This window comes from Nansenia antarctica, assembly GCF_963989245.1.
Source record: "Nansenia antarctica genome assembly, chromosome: 12".
In the NCBI taxonomy this organism is placed as follows: domain Eukaryota; kingdom Metazoa; phylum Chordata; class Actinopteri; order Argentiniformes; family Microstomatidae; genus Nansenia; species Nansenia antarctica.
In genome coordinates, this window is record NC_137682.1 from 19,916,740 (window position 1) to 19,940,182 (window position 23,443).

At 46.0% G+C, this 23,443-nt stretch overlaps 2 protein-coding genes across 2 annotated transcripts; one reads left to right on the forward strand and one right to left on the reverse strand.

Moving 5' to 3' along the window:
- The first annotated feature begins 7,104 nt into the window (after positions 1 to 7,104).
- Positions 7,105 to 18,167, forward strand: hgd (homogentisate 1,2-dioxygenase). The gene is made up of 14 exons (XM_080543251.1): positions 7,105 to 7,313; positions 9,128 to 9,199; positions 9,308 to 9,396; positions 9,560 to 9,665; positions 9,794 to 9,853; positions 9,950 to 10,041; positions 10,185 to 10,219; positions 10,369 to 10,448; positions 10,556 to 10,655; positions 11,087 to 11,211; positions 13,121 to 13,225; positions 13,849 to 13,975; positions 17,349 to 17,530; positions 17,732 to 18,167. The coding sequence occupies exons 1-14, from the start codon at positions 7,299 to 7,301 to the stop codon at positions 17,873 to 17,875; spliced, it is 1,332 nt and encodes a 443-aa protein (XP_080399377.1). The 5' UTR covers positions 7,105 to 7,298; the 3' UTR covers positions 17,876 to 18,167.
- A 138-nt stretch (positions 18,168 to 18,305) lies between these two features.
- On the reverse strand, positions 18,306 to 23,111 carry ndufb4 (NADH:ubiquinone oxidoreductase subunit B4). Its single transcript, XM_080543253.1, has 3 exons — positions 22,905 to 23,111; positions 21,422 to 21,565; positions 18,306 to 18,511 (listed from the first exon to the last, which is right to left on the reverse strand). Exons 1-3 carry the CDS (start codon positions 23,079 to 23,081, stop codon positions 18,449 to 18,451), a joined length of 384 nt encoding a protein of 127 aa, XP_080399379.1. The 5' UTR covers positions 23,082 to 23,111; the 3' UTR covers positions 18,306 to 18,448.
- Between the last annotated feature and the right edge of the window lie 332 nt (positions 23,112 to 23,443).

The window sequence follows — 23,443 nt, forward strand, 5'->3', positions numbered from 1 at the left end:
CCATTGTCTCTGCTGATTACTGCTCTGATAGCATGAATCAGAATCAAGGACTCGGGCCACTTAAGTCCCCATGCGTGTCTGCTGATACTGTCGCCACATGATAGAATGGATGAACTCGGAGCGGGGGCGCGTGTGGTTGACCGTCGCCTAGACCGTTACGCGGTGTTTTGATGGGCGCATCTGCCCTTATTGATTGTGAGCTTTCATTTAATTCGACTGCGCCGCAACTGCCGAAAATTCCGTACTTTCCGAATCATCCCAGTAATGAGATAATCAAAGTAATATATGCAAAAATAATTATCTTGCGAGCTTATCAAAACGGGCCAGCCCCCCTTGAATCTGAAGAAGTCCATTTATTCAGTTAGTGGCAATAACGCGCGCAAATGGCGCGATGCAAATGAAAGTTGATTAGGCTAAATTAAGGACCTCGCTGCTATCTGACCTTGTCTGAGTTTTATGTAAATCGTTTCCAAAAAGCGGTGTAAATGGACATATTATATTATAATATGATACAAATGGAAGACTAATCAGATCATATTTCCATAACTTCACACCCGTGCAGTGGTTATGATGAAACTATGATGAAAAGAAATGAGTTTAAAATGTGGTTCATCGGCCTATACGCGGTTCCAAAAGGAAAAAGCAAGTGTCTAAATCGGAGGTCGAATATCTCAATGTCATGCGCGCAGGCATGTTATATAGGCTATACTTCATCTCGGCCAGATGATTTAGGGCGAGGTGAATAGTTTATGGCGGAATATTGTTTTGTGTCTTTTACAAAGATGATTGCAGTCTGTTCTGCCTTCCCCACAGGGGAATGAAAGCCAAATACGACAGTCACACATGGACTGACATTACACGACCTACACAGCCACTCTCGCTTTCCCCTGGAGGAGGTGATCATAATATGATTATATTATATATATATTATATATTATAGGCCTAGGTTACAGCGCGCGGGGCTGAAGCTGAAGCTGGCAAGGCAATTGATGCTGACGGGTTCAAGGCCCGATAAATTACTTATTTTTATTCTTTTTTAGCGACACCCAGTGGCAGAGGCAGGTAGCATATACTGAAAGCACATGTTGAACTGACTGCACTGTGATGCTGAGGGAAATAGTTCATAGAAAAGCATCATGCCGTCAATGATATTTATATCTCAACGTACTGGGATTATAAATCAATCAGTCATTCATGCATATGGTTGAGTTAATCAAGACTATCAGTAAGATAAAGCCCTATGTTATTCAATAGTTTAGACACAAGTTAGAAGCCTATAGTAGTAGTGGTAGTAGTACTGTTCTGTGCTTATGCTGGACTCACACACCCTTAATCCCTTGGAAGCCAAGGATTTTAAGATGTCAGTATGATAAGGAAATGGACATGTAAATATCAATATGAGGTTATCTTTGTATTGATTTAATAATAATAATAATAATAATAATGAGAATAATAATAATACATTACATTTTTAATGCACTTTACATTAAAACAATCTCAAAGTGCTACAGATTAAAAACAAGAAGAAAGATAAAACAATAAACATTTTCAATTAAAAAAGGCTAATAAAAGGCTCTATTAAAAAGGTAGGTTTTAAGGCCTTGTTTAAAAGCATCCACAGACTGTGGTGCCCTTAGGTGGTCAGGGAGAGCATTCCACAGCTGGGAGCAGCCGAGCAGAAAGCCCGATCTCCCATGGTGCGGAGCTTGGTCCTGGGGGTCTTGAGGAGGTTGGTGGCAGTAGAACGGAGGGTGTGTGAGGAGGTCTGAGGGGTATGGAGGAGTTCCTTGAGGTAGGGGGGGGGGCAGTACCGTGAATGCACTGGTGGGTGAGGAGGAGGGAGACCTTGAATTCAATTCTGAGGGAGACGGGGGAGCCAGTGAAGTGATTTGAGGATGGGGGTGATGTGATCATATCTGCGCACCCTCATCAGGATCCTAGCAGCGCTGTTCTGGATGTATTGAAGTTTCTGGAGGGCAGTTACTAGCAATCCCGATGAGGCGTGTGTAAACAGATTCACCTCTGTTACCGCAAGGAAACATATTACCCTCGAAACTGGGTAGCAGACACACCACAGTTGGCCCAAAATGTCCACCGCAGCATGCCCTGCGAGCAGGTAATGGGGCGTGTAGAGCCGCCATGTCCTCCGAAGGGGATGTTCAGTCGGACTGGGACTTTGGATCCTGATCACGCCCTACTGCCCAGCAACTCATCAGACTCTTCATCTCAAATGAAATTAACTCCCCGGCCAGAGACAAAATGGCGGTCGGTGGGTGTTTTGGGCTGGGAGCAGTAATGGCATTGGTGCTGGTGGTGTTTCTCTGCGGGTTAAAGGGAGGAGGAGGAGGATTGAGAAAGATGTGGCTCAGTGACGCTGTGTGATGCCAATTTATTATATTCCCCCCCCTCTCTTTCTCTCTCCATTGGCTAAAGTGCTCCAAACTTATCATATCTGTTGTTTTTTTCCCTCTCTGTTGGTACAGGGAGTTGATTGTGAGCAGTGTGTGTGTTGTGTGCATGTGTGGGGAGCTTTCTGTGTAAATGGTGTGTGTGTGTGTGTGTGTGTGCTTTCCGTCCAGAGAGAGGCCGGGTGCAGTGTATTGGTATGCCATCCATTGTGTGTCTGCAGTTACGGAACCAGAGGTGTTGAAGTGGGAGACTTGAGGGAATGGTAGAGTCTGACAGGGATGGAGAGAGTGTGTTGGGGGGGCACATAGGACCTCAGAGTGTGTGTTCCTGCCTGTGTGTGTGTGTGAGTGTGTGTGTGTGAGTTCAAGTATGTGTGAGTATATCTATCTGGGTGATTGTGTGCTTGGGTCCCTAGCACCATCATTAGGTCTCCGGCAGCCCCCAGTGTGTGGGGGTGGTAGCTGGGCTGCTCCTGTGGCCTGTCGGGTCCATTTAGTGGGAGAAAAGCGCTTCGATTCTGCGCTGCAGGTCTGAGGGTCCCCAGCGGGGGGCAGCGCAGACCTCCAATCTATACTGGATTTATTCCTGTCCCATCTCCAGGCCCCCCATACACACACACACACCCCCGCAGTGAGGGAGTCATAACTGCACTCCCCTCTGTTCCCCTGATGACGCACACACATGCACACACACGCGCACGCACGCGCGCGCACACACACACACACACACACACACACACACACACACATCCAGTACTTCCTACACATCCAGGTACACATCCAGTACTTCCTACATAGCGGTGAGTAATCCTACAACAACACTACTACCTAGTTGGTGTAGAGTAGTGGGGATTACTCCATTGCATCGCAATGTTTTGGCTTGACTAGCGAGTGTGTCATTGATTTTCAACAACTTTGAACTTTATTTACATTTTTCTGAATAATTCGGAACATTCGGATTGGTTTTGCCGACTTGTTCCCCCTTTCACCAGCTGCATATTTCACATATGCCAGACTGAAGTCCGCCATCAGCTCTCAATCTCTCTCTACCTCTCTCTACCTCTCTCTACCTCTCTCTACCTCTCTCCGTCTCCTCTACAGCAGGTGATGGACTGACCCTCCAGCCACCTCACGTTGAGCAGCGGTTTGTCAGTATTGTTCTTCCTTCAGCATGTGAATGGGACATCACATCTTCTCCCTCATCTCCCTCCCTTTTCCCTCTCCTTTGCCTTCTTCCTGCCTTTCCACACTGTTCGTCTGCTCTCAGTCATCTCCTTCTCTCCTCTCCCTTCTTCCATTCCTCATGCAGCTCTTCTCCTCATCCTCCTCTTTCTTTCCTTCTCATCCTCCTCTCCTCGATTGATACAGAGGGGTCCACACCAACACACTCTCTCTCCTCCGGGTTTCCCTCCAGTGGGGCCCTGGCCTCTGAATTTGGACCTGGAGAAACCATTGTTGACCCTTTGACCTTCGACAGGTACTGTTCAGCCCTGATGCTGAGACTTCTGTACTCACACAAACACACACACGCACGCATGCACGAATGAACGCACGCACAAAAGCGCACGCACAAAAGCATGCACGCGCACACACACACACACACACACACACACACAGAGACACACAAATCCATTCTGTTGTAAGGTAATTGGTAAATCCTCTGATTAACCACCGGTACGAATTGTCCATACAGCGCTAGTAAAGTAATTATTTATGTTTGTGTGTGTCTGTTTCTTTTTCTTCCATCGCCTGTCTCTCCCCTCACCGCCCCTCCCCCCCCTCCCTCTCGTAAAGAACACATTTATAACCAAGCAATTCCAAAGCAATTTTCTCTGTGGGAGGAGAGTGTAATTTTCTATTCTGTGACACTGTGATGTGTAAGAAACTGGGAGCCAGTGCTAAAAGGCATCAGTAGAGTGTGTGTTAGTGTGGGTGTGTGAGGAGCTTTAATGGCCAAAGCGGGGCAGGGGGGGGAAGGAGGGCTGTGTGTGTGTGTGTGGGGGGAGGAGGAGGGGGTTGGGGGGGGGGGGGGGGGGGGCATGTCAGAGAGGGCATCGTTTAATGACTCCCGAATAATGCCCTCCTCGTTAAAACTTTCGTGGTGGAAGACGCAAGGGCATGACCCGGGAGAGCGACGCGCGCAGCAACAGTCTTCATCTTCATATTAAACCATTTGCATAACATTAGTGGAGTAGGACTCAGGGGGAGATTCAACTCACAGAGGGGGAGAGGGAGAGAGGGAGAGAGGGAGAGGAAGTCACACTTCATTTAAGAAAATGGATAGACAGCGAGGGTATACTGGATGTCCTTGCAAATCTAATCAGCATTAAGTGGATATGGCGGGTCGCTGTGTGTGTGTGTGTGTGTGTGTGTGTGTGTGTGTGTGTGTGCGTGCATGTGTGTGTGCATGCATGTGTGTGTGTGGAGATTATATGTTTATGTGTGTTTGCAAAGGTGTAGCACATCCAAGTAGGCTAGGATATTCAGGCCTTGCTGTATTAAAGGGCATGGCCCTTTCTCATAACATTTGTTCCAATGTTCTAATTACAGTAGGTCATTATGTTGACATATTGGTATGACACACAATGAATGATAATCGTAACTAACTAACTGCTGGAAAATAAATGGACTGAGTTGAGTTAAAATGCCTTATGCCTATATACTGCATGTGTCTGCTCTCTGATGGATGTCTTTCACTGTTCCAAACTATTTCACTGTGGCAAATTAGTTCTCCTATTGAAAAAAGAGCGCCACCCACTGGTGGGTGGACTCAGAGAAACAATCGCCCTGTGTCCACACACACACCCACACACACACACACACACACACACACACCCACACACACACACACACACACACACACAGCTAAGACACTCAGTGTCATACACACCCTGATACACCGGTGCCCAGAGTTACTGGAGACAGACTGAGGGTGACAGACCCCCCGGTCTTGGGGTTCCGGGTTACTGTCCTCTGATTGGGTAGATGGGCCAGGTTAGATGGGCCAGTTGTGGGCCAGGTCATGTCCAGGTGGCACTGAGCACATACAAGGTCCAGCATGCAGGCAACGTTCTCACTCACCAGAGTCAGTGACGGTTTCATAAAAGGGTCAGAGAGGGGTTTGTACACTTGTTCTATACCTCTCTGTCATCTGGCAGCTGTTTACTATTGACTATTTACAATGCCATGGTCAGGTCAGCGAAGAGTGTACCTGGATGTTGGGCGTGTGCGTGTCCGTGTGCGTGTTAATGTGTTTGTATGTGGCATATTTGGATGGATCGATGACTCAAGGTAAGCTTAGATATGAATACAATTGACCATTATTTTACCAACAGGCTCCTAATAACAAACGATTTCTGTTCCACTCACTCATGCATAGATATAACTGTCAGTCTATGCAATAGGCTCTTTTTCTGATGGCGTTTCCCCCCCCCTCCTTAGAACACACAGGCCTACCCCGGAGAGGCACCGAATAGCCTACTAGATATAGAATTCTATCATCAAACTCGGGAGACAAAATTAAAATCATTCATTTTCTTCCTCCATCCAAGGAGCAGATCAATTTCCGCAGACTGGGTCGTGATGTTTTCCGCCATCGAGCTTTCTCGTCTCTGGCACAGCACCCTAACTGCCTCGCAGCGGGGGGCCCAGGGCTGTCTGCACGCTCCGCCGGAGAACCGTTACTTCTGCCACACCGAGTTTATTTGCGCGTCGCTATGAGAATTGCCGTCATTTACCCCAACCAGACACCTCCCAAAAAGAAAAGAAATGAATCGGGGGTAGAATGAGAAAAGGAAATTGATTCTTTTTGATACTGCTGATGGGGACATTTTAGGTCCCCATTTTGCCGTCTTTTGAAGAAATAGACGGAATAAATTTGGCCTATAATGTCATTTCTTCTCTTTTTTTCAGATCAGAATTCGTTTTGTTTAATAGCCTGGTTTCAATATGTAAGATATCAAGTTGGTCATTTCAATGAATGATATACAGTATCTATTGATTTAAAAATAATTGGCTTGATGAGAACAACTGAACCGAAATCGAATGACATGTTAGCTATAGCCTATGGCCTACTCGTGTATCAGGCAGCAGAGTGGTCTCAACCAAGAACATTAGCTCTTGTAGTCGTTTACCTCTTAGCTCTATTCTAATTATTAACGTCTCCATGTTAAACCGCAACCTTTATGTTCATTAGATTGACGGTTCTTGTCACACTGAATTTGATCAGCCACAAGAAACCAGTTGAACATTATTGACCTGATTAGCCTGTTTCCTAGCAGTCTATATCTTACATCCACGTTTGTCCTGTTGGGCCATATAGCCTACTACACAACGCTTGTTGACATCTTTCATATTTGTATAAATGCACATTCCAGGCCAGCCTGCAGCCCAGCCCAGCCCAGCCAACATGTATAGGCTTAGACAGACAAACTGCCATCTTTGTAGTTGTAAAACAACACAAGTCATCCGACGTGTGTCATGCCTACCTGAATCATAAGTCATCTACTTGGTGTTTGGACCCACTTGGTGTTTCAAAAGATTGTTTGTTTAGGCTATGGCTTCAGTCACTGTTTGCGCACCTTCTGTCCACCCGACCCCAAACTGTCCCAGGACTCCCAGCTCTAACCCGCCCCCCTCTTTTGAGGAACGCAGGGGAACCGCTGGTGACGTCACAGTCCGTGGCTGGTCTTAATTAAACCCATATGGAGAGAAAGGATAGATCCAGCCCTGCACTCCTCTTTTCTACTCATTCCTTCACGGGAAGCGAGGGTTGGGATGTTAATGTAAACGCGTGAGAGCCACAGGAGTTAAAGTTAGTTACATTTTAACCGGTGCGTTTGGACAGTCCCTTTTTGCTCCAGTTGAAAAAAGGTTTCGAAAGCAAGCATAATGGCTGTGTTGAAGGTAAGGAGATGCATTCAGTAAACTTGAACAACAACTCAACATGTAGGCTATTATCAAACTTAGTTAGTTTTAAAAAATGTCCTTCAATGTTTTGACTTTAATTGAGTTATTCACTTGACATTTATTGCTGTCTTTATATCGCATATAAACATCAAGAAGTTTCAAAAAAGTATAACTAAAGGAGTGTAATATTCACATCTAGATAGCTAAATTCACATCTAGATTAATCTGAATAGCGAGATTTTTGAATCTGATGTCTAAATGTTTTAAATAGTCTATTCACCCAAGTCAAAATGATAGAATACCTGCAGTCACATCTGCAGTGTTGCTGTCAAACGGCCTGCTCGTGTTCTGGGGGCGTTCCCCAACGGACCAATCAGAGGGCTGGATTCAGCAGCTGCCCAGATGTTCTCTGCGCGCCGCCGGCGTACTATTGAGCTCAGTCCGTGACGTTAGAATTATAAGGTTCTATCTCAATTTTTGTCAAAATTGAGTTTTTTACATAATCTGATCCATTAGGTGTTTATTAATGCCTGTGTGGTGTTATTTTTTAAATGTTGACATTTCTGAGTTAGTAATTAATAAAATACAAAGGTTCCATCTCACAAAACATAATGGAATGTAAAAACTTTGACGCTCAATATCTCTGAACTGCCCTAAACGGAGATAGAACCTTATCATTCTAAACGGAGATAGAACCTTATCATTCTAAACGGAGATAGAACCTTATAATTCTAAACGGAGATAGAACCTTATCATTCTAAACGGAGATAGAACCTTATCATTCTAAACGGAGATAGAACCTTATCATTCTAAACGGAGATAGAACCTTATCATTCTAAACGGAGATAGAACCTTATCATTCTAAACGGAGATAGAACCTTATCATTCTAAACTCACGAGTTGTCGCCAGGCTAACCTAATTGACAAACAACTTGTTACGTCTCTTTTTTTTTTAGTATTGTCGACACATAATCTGTAGGTATATGGGTACACTGCGGTTTGTATTTAGCCATAGGTCTTAGCTGAAACTGTGTCAAATAGGCGAGACGGAAGATTATTCCTCATCCAAACTTTACGCACACACTCTCTACCAGTGGTTGGCCTCACGTGGGCGCGCATTTTTGCGCTTTTGCAGACCCGCAATGACTCAGCGCGATTTCTTATTTATGCGAGCCAAGTTCCGTTATGTTCCCCAACAGGGAAAGAAAGGGGGTCGTGCCGTGAGTTCAGAACCGTCACGTAGGCAACGGTATTTTGCCAAGTGGAATGAGTATCACAGTCAACATGTTATCAATATATGAACTCTAAAGCTAACTCTAGTATAGCACATTATTGATGATGATGGCCATTGGTACTTTACTTGTAAGCGACTGCAGAGAGACAAGGCAAGGGGACATCTCTTGCGCAAAGGCTTTGAGGCAAAGCTGATTTGAGTAGAGCCATGTCAATGATCTGAACATCCAGCCTGATATATATATATTTTTTTAATTTAACCTTTATTTAACCAGATAGGTCAATTGAAAACCGATTATCATTTGCAATGACGACCTGCAAGAAGCAAAACTGAGGCAAGTCTGTAGGCTACACACAGTATATACAATATAAAACATGAGTACAATAAACAACAACGGTCAATTTAAAAACATCCTAACAAATACAACATTACAATATATACCGTATATAAAATGTTCAGTAAGGGCGAAGGTATATGATATACCCAAATCAAGCAGCAGTTTAACTGTTGCCTGTGGATAGAGGAAACCGTTGACCTCAAATCAGTTTTTGAAATGTCTTCGTGTCTCCTCCTCCAGTACATGAGTGGTTTTGGGAATGAATTCTCCTCCGAGGACCCTCGCTGTCCAGGATCCTTACCTGAAGGACAGGTAAGAACCTACCTAACATATAAACTGTCCCTCAACACCCCATGCTGCTGTGAAACACCTGACTACACCCCGTACTCACCTGTCCATCAACCTCTGTTGTGTCTCTAGAACAACCCTCAGGTCTGTCCCTATGGCCTCTATGCTGAACAGCTCTCTGGCTCCGCCTTCACCTGTCCGCGGCCAGCCAATAAAAGGAGGCATCTATCTATTATTTATTTTTTTACAGATTGACAGAAGCCTTCTCATTCACACACACACACACACACACACACACACACACACACACACACACACACACACACACACACACACACATACACACTCACACACACTCTGAGCTAATTTGTTTCTGTTCTCCAGCTGGTTCTATCGTATTCTGCCATCCGTTCGGCACAAGCCCTACACTGCAATGCATTGTGGGAACCTAACAGAGAACTGGGATGAGGTGGAACCTGATCCAAACCAGGTATGGAGAAAGAGAGAGAGAGAGAGAGAGAGAGAGAGAAAGAGAGAGAGAGGGGGTCAAGTGAGGGTCAAGAGTGAGTTAGTTTCAGAATGCACAGCATGTACTAATAAGTGATTCCTCTCCCATAGCTTCGATGGTTACCATTCACCATCCCTAAGTCTTCAGAGAAGAAATTGGATTTTGTCACGGTAAGACCCTAATCCTGACCCATGTTCTCCAGAGATTGGCTGTATCAGCAATGCACTCTCTCGTCCTCGATTCTGATTGGTTCGTTCCGTCTGCAGGGTCTGCACACTTTGTGTGGAGCTGGGGACACCAAATCTCGTAACGGGATTGCCATCCACATGTTCACCTGCAATACCTCCATGATTGACAGGTGTGTGTGTGTGTGTGTGTGTGTGTGTGTGTGTGTGTGTGTGTGATTCCATTAAGTATTACCATTACCCATATTCATGCGAATGTATCCACTCTAATCGTTTTGTTCAATGTCACACTCTAAACACCTAAGTCTCTTCTCAGGTGTTTCAACAATTCAGACGGAGACTTCCTAATCGGTTAGTCCAAATGCCTTTAACATTGTTTGCACAAAATAGTCATGAAAGAATGCTTTTGCTATAACCTGATGCCCCCACCCTCCCCACCCCCACGCTCTCTCACCCTTCTTCTCTCTCCCTCTTCGCTCTCCCTCTTCTCTCTCTCTCAGTGCCCCAGCAGGGGGAGATCTTGGTCACCACAGAGTTTGGGAAGATGATGGTCGAGCCCAACGAGATCTGTGTCATCCAGGTCAGAGCTCCTCACCTGTCACACCACCACACTCACCTCACCTTTACACCTCTCTCACTCTCACCTTTGACCTCCTGTCCCTGTCCACTCTCACCTGTGTGTTCCAGCATGGGATGCGCTTCAGTGTGGACGTGTTCGGGGAGACCAGAGGCTATGTTCTGGAGGTGTACGGAGCCCACTTTGAGCTCCCTGACCTGGGACCCATAGGTGTGGACCACCTCCTTACCTCCTCTCTATCTCTATCTATCTCTATCTGTCAACACTATACACACCTGCCCCCCCCCTCTGACTCGTATCATACCTCACCTCCCCTTTCATCTCCCCTCCAACCCATATCATGTCCTAGGCCTACACCGTTCTTGTGAGACTTCTGGGGCTTATCACTGTAATGTCTGTCTACATACACTGTCGGGTATATGGATATTACCAATCCGTATCTTGATCACTGACGTCTATGGCCAAACAACCCTACTAAAAGAAGTTAGAAGCCGCACATTCAAGTTCCAGATGCAACAGATTGGGGTTTAATAGGACAACGGTTTCGACCGTAGCCTTTGTCAAGTCTTCAATACAAACAACCATACTACCGTAATTGACCCGTTCGTTTTTTCTGACCTGTGAACCGATGATCGTCACAGGGGCCAACGGCCTGGCCAATCCCAGGGACTTCCTGGTTCCCGTGGCCTGGTACGAGGAGCGCACAGTGTCCACCGGCTACACTGTCATCAACAAGTACCAGGGCAAGCTCTTCTCCAGCCAACAGGTATGTGTTGCATCGTGCGTATGCCTGAGTGAGTGTGTGTGTGTGTGTGTGTGTGTGTGGGTGTGTGTGTGCGTGTGTGTGTGTGTGTGTGTGTGTGCGTGGGTATGTGCGTACATGCATGCATGCATGTGTGTGTAATGCATGTCCAATTGAGTGTGGCAGTTATCGGTGTGTGTGTGTTTAGTAGAGTGTGTTTCCATGGCATCAGTTCCTGTCGACTACGTACTTTGGTTTATTCATGTGTCTAGAGTGTGTGTGTAGTAGCGTACTGTCAATATTAATAGATGGAAACAGACTGCGTGAGGCCTATTAGCCTGTTAGCATGATTCTATTGAATTCAATCTATTGAATTGCCATCCCCGACGATTTGATACGAAACGTCAGACTGTTGTGCGATCAGCAGGCTCTTGTCTCGGCTCCCTTACCAGCCTTAAATTCATAATTAGTTAACGCATCCCGGAGTTACAGCTTACCTGCATATCATTTCATCGGAGGAAAAAACGTTTCTCGTGTTAAGCATTAATTTTAGCATATTTCACTCTGGAATGATTCCCCCCCCCAAAAAAACATCCTGTCGGGCGAGTAATTGGATCGACTCGTTATGTCTGACAGGATTATTATTTTATTTTTTTACAAAGACAGGGAGGAGGACGTGGGAGGAGGGGTGGGGTAATGGAGGTAACCGTGGAAACGATTCTGAGCAGTGTCTGTGCTTAATGCAGAGCAGGGAACACACAGGGAGGGGTGTGTACACCTGACCTGTCCCTCATTATTAACCCCCCCCCCTCCCTCCCCATACTCTCTGTTTCCCCCTCTCTACTTTTTTCTGGGTCAGAACTGGGTTTGGGGCACTAACACACTCCCCCCCCCCCCCCCCCCCCCGTTCCTGAGACTGGTGGGTGGGTGGGGGAACACAGAAGAAGGAAGGGGTGGTGTGTGTGTGTGTGTGTGGGGGGGGGGGGGGGAGTGCAGGCTTCATCTCTGGGTAGGGGCTGCTGCCATCTCGTCCTGCTGTTTGGTCCTCCTGCAGAGAGCTGAAATTGCTCAAATTAACTTATTATTTGCTTGACTGGGCCAATATGTTTGTGTTTTGTGTGTGCGTGTGTGTGTGTGTGTGTGTGTATGTGTGTGTGAGTGTTTTCTTCTCTTGCTCCGTTTTAATGGAGTCTGGTGGAGTTATCACAGGAACTGTAATGCCCAAAAGATTACCTGCCGTGGGGTCCTCCGACCCCCTGGGGTGCATGGTGACTGTGTGTGTGTGTGTGTGTGTGTGTGTGTGTGTGCGTGCTTGTACTGTATCCGAGTGTGTACCAGTAACTGAGTTTGAGTGTGAGTGTAAGGGGGGGGTGCACGCATGTTTGTGTGATTGGAAGTGTGTGTGTGTGTGTGTGAGATTAGGGTACAGAGGTCACCACTGAAAGCAGCTTGAGACTGTAATGAATTATATTGATTTTAGAGCTGCCATTGAATGTCTCTTTCACAGCAACATTATCAGAACTGCTATATAAAATTGCTTTGTGGTTTTAACAATCAAGATAAAGAAATATTTCTACACCGCGGTCGCCTCTCCTTCCCTTCCTTCTATGAGCTTCCAAATAGTGAAAGTTTGGGAAAGTTTGATTGTGGAGCCAATTATAGCAAAATACCTGAGGGCCTGAGTATCACAAAGAACAGGGTGAATGGAAAGAAAGAGGGGGAATGAAAGAATGAAAGAAGACACGCCGCGTTTCAAAAATCTTCCCACTTTTTACTTACGTGTCATGCTGCGTTTTTGTCTCTCTGAGAATTTAAGAAGACTGTTCTTTTTGTTTTTTTGGCCTTTCAACGCCTTGCCTTGCTCAATTTAAATCCCTTTAATCTGAGGCGCGTGAGGGTCCGTGTTGTTACTGATGTTTGTTATGTTTCGTAGGATTTCTCCCCGTTCAACGTGGTCGCCTGGCATGGCAACTACACGCCTTACAAATACAACCTGGAGAACTTCATGGTCATCAACAGCGTGGCTTTCGACCACGCGGTGAGAGCCACCGCCGCCGTCGCTCGCTCGCACACACACGCTTGCACACGTATACGCACACACACACACACACGCATGCACACGTATACGCACACACACACACACACATGCATGCACACGTTTACGCACACACACACATGCATGCACACGTATACGCACACACACACACACATGCATGCACACGTATACGCACACACACACACACGCATGCACACGTATACGCACACACACACACACACATGCATGCACACGTATACGCACACACACACACACGCATGCACACGTATACGCACACACACACGCATGCACACACACATGCACATGCACACGTATATGCACACACACACACGCATGCACACGTATACACACACATGCACACACAGGCATTCACACGTATATGCACACACACGCATGCACACGTATACGCACACACACACATGCACACGTATACGCACACACACGCATGCACACGTATACGCACACACACACAAACACACACACACACACACAGTACAGTATGGTGGGGAGGAGCCCTACCTCTCACTGACATACACAGCACTGAGGCCACACCGACAACACGTTCCATCATTGTGACTGACCCGTCCTCTGTGTCTGTGTATCAGGATCCTTCTATCTTCACTGTGCTGACGGCCAAATCCACCCGCCCAGGAGTGGCCATCGCTGACTTCGTCATCTTCCCCCCGCGCTGGGGCGTGGCTGACCGCACCTTCCGCCCCCCCTACTACCACCGTAAGACCCTTTACCCTTTATGACTGCAGTAATGGCCACAGCTAGGAAGGATACATTTTCGACTCAGTGAGGTGACACATCTGTTTTGTAGTTGAAGTAAGTGAAGCTAATTTAACCTAATCTATTGTGCTATTGGCAGTTGCGGTGGTTATCTTCGCGGTGGTAGGCATTGAGGCCTGCTGTTAGTTTCAGCAGAAGCCATTGTCTCTGAAGCCTGATTGGCCTAGATTTGCATTAGGGGGTTTTCCCAGTTGAACAGGTATTTAAGCTGGTCAGATTAGTCAGCTAGTCAATCCATTTTCGACTCAGTGAGTTCACCTGCCCGGTCGTTTAGTGATCGTTAGTGGGAGGGGCTGCAAGCCTTCAGCAATTACTGAACCCCCATTGATATCCGGACGGTCAGAGAGCGACAGCCTCCTGACAACGAGACATAGGAGTCTATCTGTGGGAGTCAAGACTCTGTGACAACAACACAAAGGAGTCTATCTATGGGAGTTGATCGAAGAAGGCCTGAGAGGAAGGCCAGGGCACTAAGCATACTAAGTATCCTCTATTAAAAAAAAAAACTTTTCTCTTGTTCTACCTTGAGTGCACTTAGCTACTCCTACTTCTGTTTGTCCATTAACCCTCTTCCCCTCTACTGACTAATATCACAATGTGCTTTCTCCCTATTCCTGTTCTTCTGACACTCAGGAGGACACGTAGACGCTACATCCCCTCTCGCAACCCTTCCAATCTCATCTATCCACCTTCTTCTGCTAACCATGACTTCAATGCCGCGGGCGGTCTCTGGAACTGCCAGTCAGCGGCCCGGAAAGCAGAGGCTATCTCAGCTTATGCGTCGCTCATGGCCCTCAATTTCCTCGCTCTCACTGAGACCTGGATCTCACCTGAGAACACAGCTACACCAGCAGCCCTCTCTGACGCCTACTTCTTTTCTCATTCCCCTCTGGTCGAGCACAGGACTCCTCATCTCGCCTAAGTGGTCACATACTGTCCTTCCCCTGTCACACCTGTCAATATCAATACAACATCAGAAGGATACAACCATTCCTCACCAGAGAAGCAGCGCAACTCTTGACCCAGTCACTGGTCATCTGCCGCCTTGATTACTGCAACGTACTCCTGGCTGGGCTCCCCGCTTCCGCCATCAGACCTCTGCAGCTCATCCAGAACGCTGCTGCCCGTCTGGTGTTCAACCTCCCCAAATGTTCTCATGTCACCCCTCTCCTTCGCACCCAGCACTGGCTCCCGATAGCAGCTTGCATCAGATTCAAGACCCTGGTGCTTGCCTACCAGGCAGCTAAAGGGACAGCCCCTGCCTACCTGCAGGCAATGGTCACCCCCCCAAACTTCAGCCCGTTCACTCCGCTCCTCCACCTCTGCTGGCCGACTGGCCCCACCTCTGGTCTCCACCACCTCTACGCCAACACGGCAGTCGCACTGCCCGATCACGTCTCTTCACTACACTGGCTCCCCGCTGGTGGAATGAGCTTCCCACGGCTGTCAGAACCGCAGAGTCACTACCCATCTTCCGTCTGAGACTGAAGACCCATCTCTTCAGGTTACACCGTAACTGCTCCTCCTGAGACATCTACTACTCCCCAGCACTGTGTCTCCTGACAGTGCTCCCCTAAGACTTCTACTGCGCCCCTCTACTGCGCCCCTTGCCCCCTGTTTCTTCAGTGTCTATATATAAAAATGTAACTTTTTATTTTTATTTTTTTCCTTCTATCACGGAGACTGCCAATGGCCCCGGGCCTGAGCTAGATTACGCTTCCTGCTGCAACTGGTGAACTGATGATTCACTTGCTTAGTCAAATGTATTGATTGTAAGTCGCTTTGGAATAAGGCATCTGCTAAATGCCAAATGTAAATGGAAGGAGACATACTCACTGAACACTTTATTACGAACACTATATTAATACTGGGTAGGGTTTCGCTATGCTCTAAAAACAGCCTCAATTCTTCGTGGCATTGATTGAGATTCTGGTCCATGATGACATGATTGCATCACGCTGTGAATTTCCCGTTCTACCACATCCCAAAGGTGTTGTATTGGATTCACATCCAGTGACTGGGAAGGCCACTGAAGAACACTGAACTCATTGTCATGTTCATGAAACCAGTTTGAGACAACTTTTGCTTTGTGACATGGGGTATTATCATGCTGGCCATTAGAAGATGGGTACATTGTGGCCATGAAGGGACGCACATTGTCAGCAACAATACTCAAATAGGCTGTGGCATTCAAGCAATGATTGACTGGTATTAACAAGGTCCAAAGTGTGCCAAGAAAACATTCCCCTCACCATTATACCACCTGAATGAATGAGAAGGTGTACAGGTGTTCCTAACAAAGTGTTCCTTGAGTGTACATACATCTCCCTGAAGGTGATGAGTTTCTATTTGGAATGGAATGGACTTTATTTGTCATTGCTACAGTACAGGTACCAAACAACGACATTTAGGAGGGGTGGCTCCCCTGGTGTTAGGAAAGGATTTTTTTTTATTTATTTTTTTTAGAAAAAGCATAAAAGCATAAAATCACAAGAAGGGAAGGAGCTGGTTTACATCAATAAAGGCTATGTACACAATCCACTGTACTATACTGCACAGATAGTCAACTAGGGTTGTCATATTGCACAAAAGTATTTTTTCACATTATTTTAAAGTGTCACAGTTTGCAGGCTTGAAAATGTTTGTGCCTCAGCACTAGCTGCCATACAATCCGTCCGGACTGTCCTGGGCCCAGAACTTAGGCCTTTTCTGTGTTCAGGGCCTTGACGGCCCTGTGGTAGAAGCAGTCCTTCAGTCTGTTTGTCTTAGCGGCCGGGGTCCTGTACCTCCTGTTCGAGGGCAGCTTAACAAAGAGTACGTGCCCAGGGTGGGTCGGGTCCCTGGAGATCTTGGAGGATATTCGGATATTTGTTCTTGGAGAAACGGTACTGTCTAAGTTAAGTCTTAGCGCAAACGCGAGGCGCGTCAGAAATATTTGTGCTATTTTTCAAGGCCAGAATCTTACCTCACCTGCTCATTGCCATGAACATGTCTCTATTAGGCCTACCGCTACACACTTGAGTTAGACAGCACTCCCAACGCAGTGTTAGTTTCACCTGTTGTACCACTGACACAAATTGCCAATACGCCGCCTGCATTTAGACTTGTCTGTTTTGCGCAAATTGCAAAACAACTGAAAGCACCCCTGACATGAACTCTAACCCTTAGATTCAGAGTGAGTAGCTCATACTCCTGCCCATGACAGCCTGACAGGCTCTACCCTGGTCCGTGTTTGTTGTTCTTACATGGCCATCTAGTGACCACCCCTGGCATTTGTGTAGTGTTGTCAGAGCTCCCCCTGTGTGTTCTGTAGGGAACTGCATGAGTGAGTTCATGGGCCTGATCAAGGGCCACTACGAGGCGAAGGAGGAGGGCTTCCAGCCAGGAGGGGGCAGTCTCCACAGCATCATGACCCCACACGGCCCCGACGGAGGCTGCTTCGAGAAGAACAGCACCGCGCCTCTCGAACCAGAGAGGGTGGCTGAGGGGACCATGGTAAACACACACTCACACTCACTTTATTTCAACTCCACAATGACACAAGTGAGGGACTGAAATATATTGTTACATGGCAATGCACTCCTTCTAGGCTGACTGATTCTCATAACCAGTTGATATAGACTTGTCTTATGCTTTTTGACCTCCATGAAATGGTTTGATCCTCACGCCTGTTGACCTCTCTTCCTCCCCTCTCAGGCCTTCATGTTTGAGTCCTCCTTTAGCATGGCCGTCACCAAGTGGGGTCTGGAGACGTGCCAGAGGCTGGACAAGAGCTACTACCAGTGTTGGGAGTCGCTCCGCAGCCACTTCAACCCCAACTGGAGGCCCAGCGAACAGTAGAAAGAGGATAAAGGCAGATACAGCACATACAACATGACCAGATGCAGGAGGACCAGTGAGACAGACATTTATGTACATATAGCAAAGGAATGCAATCATAAAGTAACCCAAAAAAAAGATCAAGTACATTTAGACACACACAGGTGTAGTAGCACTATTCTACCATGGCTCAGTCAATTTTAAAGCACTTTGACGTGGTGTCCTTTGCTCTCTGCCTATTGCATTGAATGTTCAGTTCATTAGCAAACCTTGCACTGGGGAAAAAGTGAATAAATAAATGTGGGTGTATGTCTTTGAAAGTGTCTCTTTAAAGTGATAGTCACCTCCATTATGTCAACAACAGGTCACGGGCTTCTGAGTGTTACAGACCAACTCCTGCACATTTTACAGGCTACTGCCACAAGTCATTGTCACTTATTTCAGTAAAAACAACAAACATCATTAATTTGCTTCTTTTCAACATTCACCAGCTTCAGCACACTTCAGTTTCCAGACACTTGTTTTGTTTTTAACAATAAAGGTTTATTTGGATATTAATAATAGTTACACTTGGACACTATTTACATCTTCACATCAATACGCCAGTTTGAACTTGCGGTCCACTTTCCCAGCCTTGATCTCCTCCTCTCTCCTGTCCTGGAAAACACAAGATGGGAGAAGGCAGGGTGAGTACAGCCATCAGGTCACCATGGCAACAGACACAGCAACATCACCTACATAACCTCCATCAATATAACTCTCCGCATTTCTTTTATAAAATAAGTGAACATCTTATGAATTTCAGCCCTTCTTTCTCCCAATAGAGAAATAGCAGCAAATTACAGCCCAGCTTGACAGCAGCACTCAGTAACAAGGTCTCGGTGACATGTCTCAGAGCGGAGACTCAGGGAGGGAATTTCAATAACAATAGAGGGAAAATGAGGCGATGCCATCTCAATGGAATTGTCCTCTTCAGCGTTACAGTGAGAGACATGGTGGCGGAGCTGAAGAACGGATGAGTTCAGTGTGAACACGCGGCTCATACACCCCCGACTATATTTCTAATTTAAAAAAAAAAAGTATATATATAATCTAAAAGATGAACTGAAATAACCTGGTAGGTACAAATGACTGATGAGATGAATCAGGACTGTCTGTCTCATCTCATCACTCATCTCACCACTAAAACACTTTATGCACTTTATACTCTGAAGTTGATGACAGATCAGTGTGATGATAATGCACAAATGTAGGCCTGCATTATGTTTCCTATCTGGCATACTGGCCTCTTGAGCTCCAATTGATCATTTAGAAATTGCATTTGAGTGGGAAAACTTTTCCTCAAGTTGTGTTGGCTTGGATCTGATGAACACCAAGGAAGGGCTTTGATAACTTGTTATTTGTGGCAACATTTCATAAAGGGAGAAACGTCATCTTCCAAGGTATGAACGAATTAATATGAATGCACCTCAAAGGCTCCAAAAGGCAGTCGGTCAGCATTCTACAGAGATAAACAGTATGCAAAGTACATTTCTAACATGATTTCTAATGTAGGCTAGGCCGACCGAGGTTCAATGACAAAACAGTACAGTACAGTACAGTATTTTATGACACTAAGGGCTGGTTTACCAGACAAGACTTAGGCTTAGTCCCCCTTCAATGTAAAACCTCCATTGAATATGCTTTTTAGTCTAGGACTAGACTTAGGGTGTGTTCTCACTAGAACATTTGCTTCACTTGGAATCGGAGTTTAGGATAAAATGTGTTTGCTCTGCGTCGTTTGGAGCGGTTCGAAGCGCATTCGAAGTCGCTCCCGCAGCAAAGAACCAACGGATGCTCCGCTTGCAAAGGGTGGTTTCGCTCCGATTAGAAACGACGCATCCATCACTTTGCTTCGCTTCGCTTTTGGTGAGAACACTGCTCGAGGCAGTCCATAGGAAAACAACAGCGCATGCGTGTTGATCTGGATAAGAGCGGGATAAACGGGCATTTTTAAATTTTTCTGACCAACCAACTTGCTTCGATTGCGTATGTTACTTCGTCTACAAGAAGGGCTGTGAGCACGCAAATCAGAGAAATGATTTATGCAACAATGTTGCGAACTCATCCACTTGCTCCGGGTCTCGATTCAGACTTTCATGTGAGAACATGACCTTAAGCCTTGTCTGTAAAACCGGCGTTAAATGTTTCAACCAACTGTTGGAAGTCCTGAGAAGGGTGTCGGGCTTAGTATGGTAGTGGATAGAGCCAACCCTGGTCCTGGAAAGCTATTGGTGGGCAAACTTTCAACAAGATTCAACAAATCAAGGTCTTTCGATGAGATGGTCGGCTATCATCTCTAACCAAACCAAGCCTTCAAACTCACAGCGTTGAAGACATCAGCTGTACTGAGTGAAAGATTTGGAGCTTCTGGTGGATATAGGCTCTCAGTGCGATTCTCCATCCCACCGTGCAATGTTGATCTGATTCCATAATTTCTCAATCACTAGGGTCTACAGTGTTTCCTCCAGGATTTTTCACATTAGTGGCGGAGCGGCTATCTGTCGCACTGGCGCTCAAAACAAAGACGAAGTTTCACCAAAAACTACAGGGTGGCAACAATTATAATTTCTTAAATAGCGGTTAAGTCATTAAAGCCGAGCAGGTGATTTTATATAGAAGGTTGTAGTGACCGCTCGTTAGCGAGCAAAGTATTCATAATTCACGGCGTTCCAGCCTTGTATAAAGCCTTGTTATATGTTTGTTTACTACATCACCCATGCTGCTTAGCGGGTGATATGACGTGATATAAGTGGGACGGAGATGAATGAATGTTGTTGTTGTCAGTACGCATGCAGAGAGAGAGAATAAAGCGCACATGATTGTTTTTCTACCGGCAAAACGACTAAATCGTCCTGTTATTGCCGTCACTCCTACAAGGTGATCAAATACCAATATATCCTACAGCTGCAGCGGAACATGCGGAACGCGCATTACACACACACACACACATTCGGACCAATCACAAAACTGTTTTGAAAGCGCGTCGCCTCACTATCCGATTCAGTCTCGATTGCAGTGCGAACACAAACGACGAGGTTAATTGCAACATTGTAACATATTGTAAATAACTACGCCCTAAATCGTAACGAAATGTTGGTCTGGAAGCGGCCTAAATCTAGCTTCAATCTGCTTTTTTTCTGTTCTCCGGTCATAATAACTCGCTGCCTTTCTGCGCAGCCTGAATCAAAGTGGACTGTCTGAATCAATTAGTGGTGGAGGAAATTATTTCGTGGCGGCCCGCCACCAATAAATGCATATAGAGGAAACACTGGTCTATATCTGCTCCGTTCTGAACACTCTGGACTCCTTGAGAGGGGAGGAGGAGGTGGAGGAGGAGGAGGAGGAGGAGGTGGGGGGGGGGAGTGGAGGAGGAGGTGGGGGGGGGAAGTGGAGGAGGAGGAGGTGGGGGGGGGAAGTGGAGGAGGAGGTGGGGGGGGGAAGTGGAGGAGGAGGAGGAGGAGGAGGAGTAGGTGGAGGAGGAGGAGGAGGAATATCTAGTGATGAAGGAGGGGGTGCGTGTCTTACCCTGTCTGTTTTGAAGCCTTTATACAAGATAAAGAGGGGCAGCGCTCCGAAGAGGAACCCTATCAATGACGTCTTCTTTGTGGGTCTGAAGTGGGGGTAGGGGTTGGTACGTGCATACACCCAGCGTGTGAGGGCGGGGTCTTCCTGCAAGCAGAGGCAGAATAGAACATAACACATACTGTACGTAAAGGAGGACATCAGTTACTGAGCATACTATTGATATACTGATCTTTTGATTTGTTCTGCATGACATGTCAAATCCTTATTGCTGTAACATGCATTTGAAACCTAAATAAACTGGAGTATTGCAAAGGGTTAAGCTAAATTAATGACTAAAAACAACATAGTATTGTGGTTAGGCATCTGTAATATTCTCATAATATTAGTTTGTTTATCACAACATGTTCATGGGCCCGAGCTGGTTGATTCCTGTATAACCTAGGAAAAGATCAACAAGTTGCACATTTGAGGACAATAGACGTCCTCAGATAACTCGTGACGTTAGAATTATAAGGTTCTATCTCCATTTTTGTCCAAATTGAGTTTTTTACATGATCTGATCCATTAGGTGTTTATTAATGCCTGTGTGGTGTTATTTTTAAAATGTTGACATTTTTTAGTTAGTAATTCATAAAATACAAAGGTTCCATCTCACAAAACATAATGGAATGTAAACACTTTGACGCTCAATATCTCTGAACTACCCTAAACGGAGATAGAACCTTATCATTCTAAACGGAGATAGAACCTTATCATTCTAAACGGAGATAGAACCTTATCATTCTAAACAGAGATAGAACCTTATCATTCTAAACTCACGAACTCATGGCTTTCAACTGAACTAACAACAACAGACCAGACATGAGAGGAATCAGGATGTTTTGCTAATCAAATCAAATCAAATCAAATTTTATTTGTATAGCGCATTTCTTACAAGATGCAACTCAATGCGCTTCACACAATGAAAATGTTCAGTCAATCAGTCAATCAATCAATACTGACAGAGCCGCGAGCAGGCAAAAGTAAAAACCTGTATACTATGTAGCCAGGAAAAAAATCCCTTGCAGCCCTCTACCAATAGAGCGACTACTAGCCAGTTTGCCTACCAGTACCCAGCGGTCCCCAAGGGGAGGCCAAGGACCACCGGCACAAAGCAAGCAAGCAAGGGCAAAAACCTGTACACCATGTATCCAGGAAAAATTCCTTGCATATTATCGGCGTACACTCTGTCCATAAATTTAGTGTTATATTTGCATCGTTCTGCATCCGGATGGTGGTAGCTCGTCACCCCCACAACCAGAGAGGGGCACTATTACTATTAGCTCCCCAAAACCAACCCCAGCTCGGTACACAGACATATAGAGATGTGTAAAGCTTGCCACATATCCATACGCGGCGATATGCATTATCATTTCCCCCAGTCAGGTGGTATTCCATGATGCATCGGTACAAGGTCAGACTTAGCAGGCTAAACGTGACTTACGATCAGAGCTTTCCTGTGGGGGTCGTTGAGTTGCGTCTGGTACTGCCTCTTCATCGTGGCCCTCAGGGCGGCCCTCTCCTCCTGCAGACGCCGCTGGTCCGGAGAGAGGCTGAAGTATTCGGCTGGGTCCAGTGTTCTGGGCCGGCTGGACAAGGGCGCCTCTCGATAGTCAGCCATGTTTCTGTGTCTGTCAGGGTTGACACACAGAGACCTCGGCGACGTGAACACGAACAGACAGTCTCGCGATAGGATGTTGTCAGCGTGTTTTGTACCAGCGCTGTGCCGGTCTGCTCCTTGTGGCCAGTGTTGGGATTCGTTACTTGAAAAAATGATCTATTACATACTATTACTACATAATAATAATAATAATAATAATAATAATAATAATAATAATAATAATAATAATAATAATAATAATGACTTGGATTTATAAATGGACTGACTTATATAGCGCCTTATTCCAAAAGCGCTTTACAACGGCCTCTCATTCACCCATTCACAGACACATTCACACAGCAATGGCACCAGTTACCATGCAA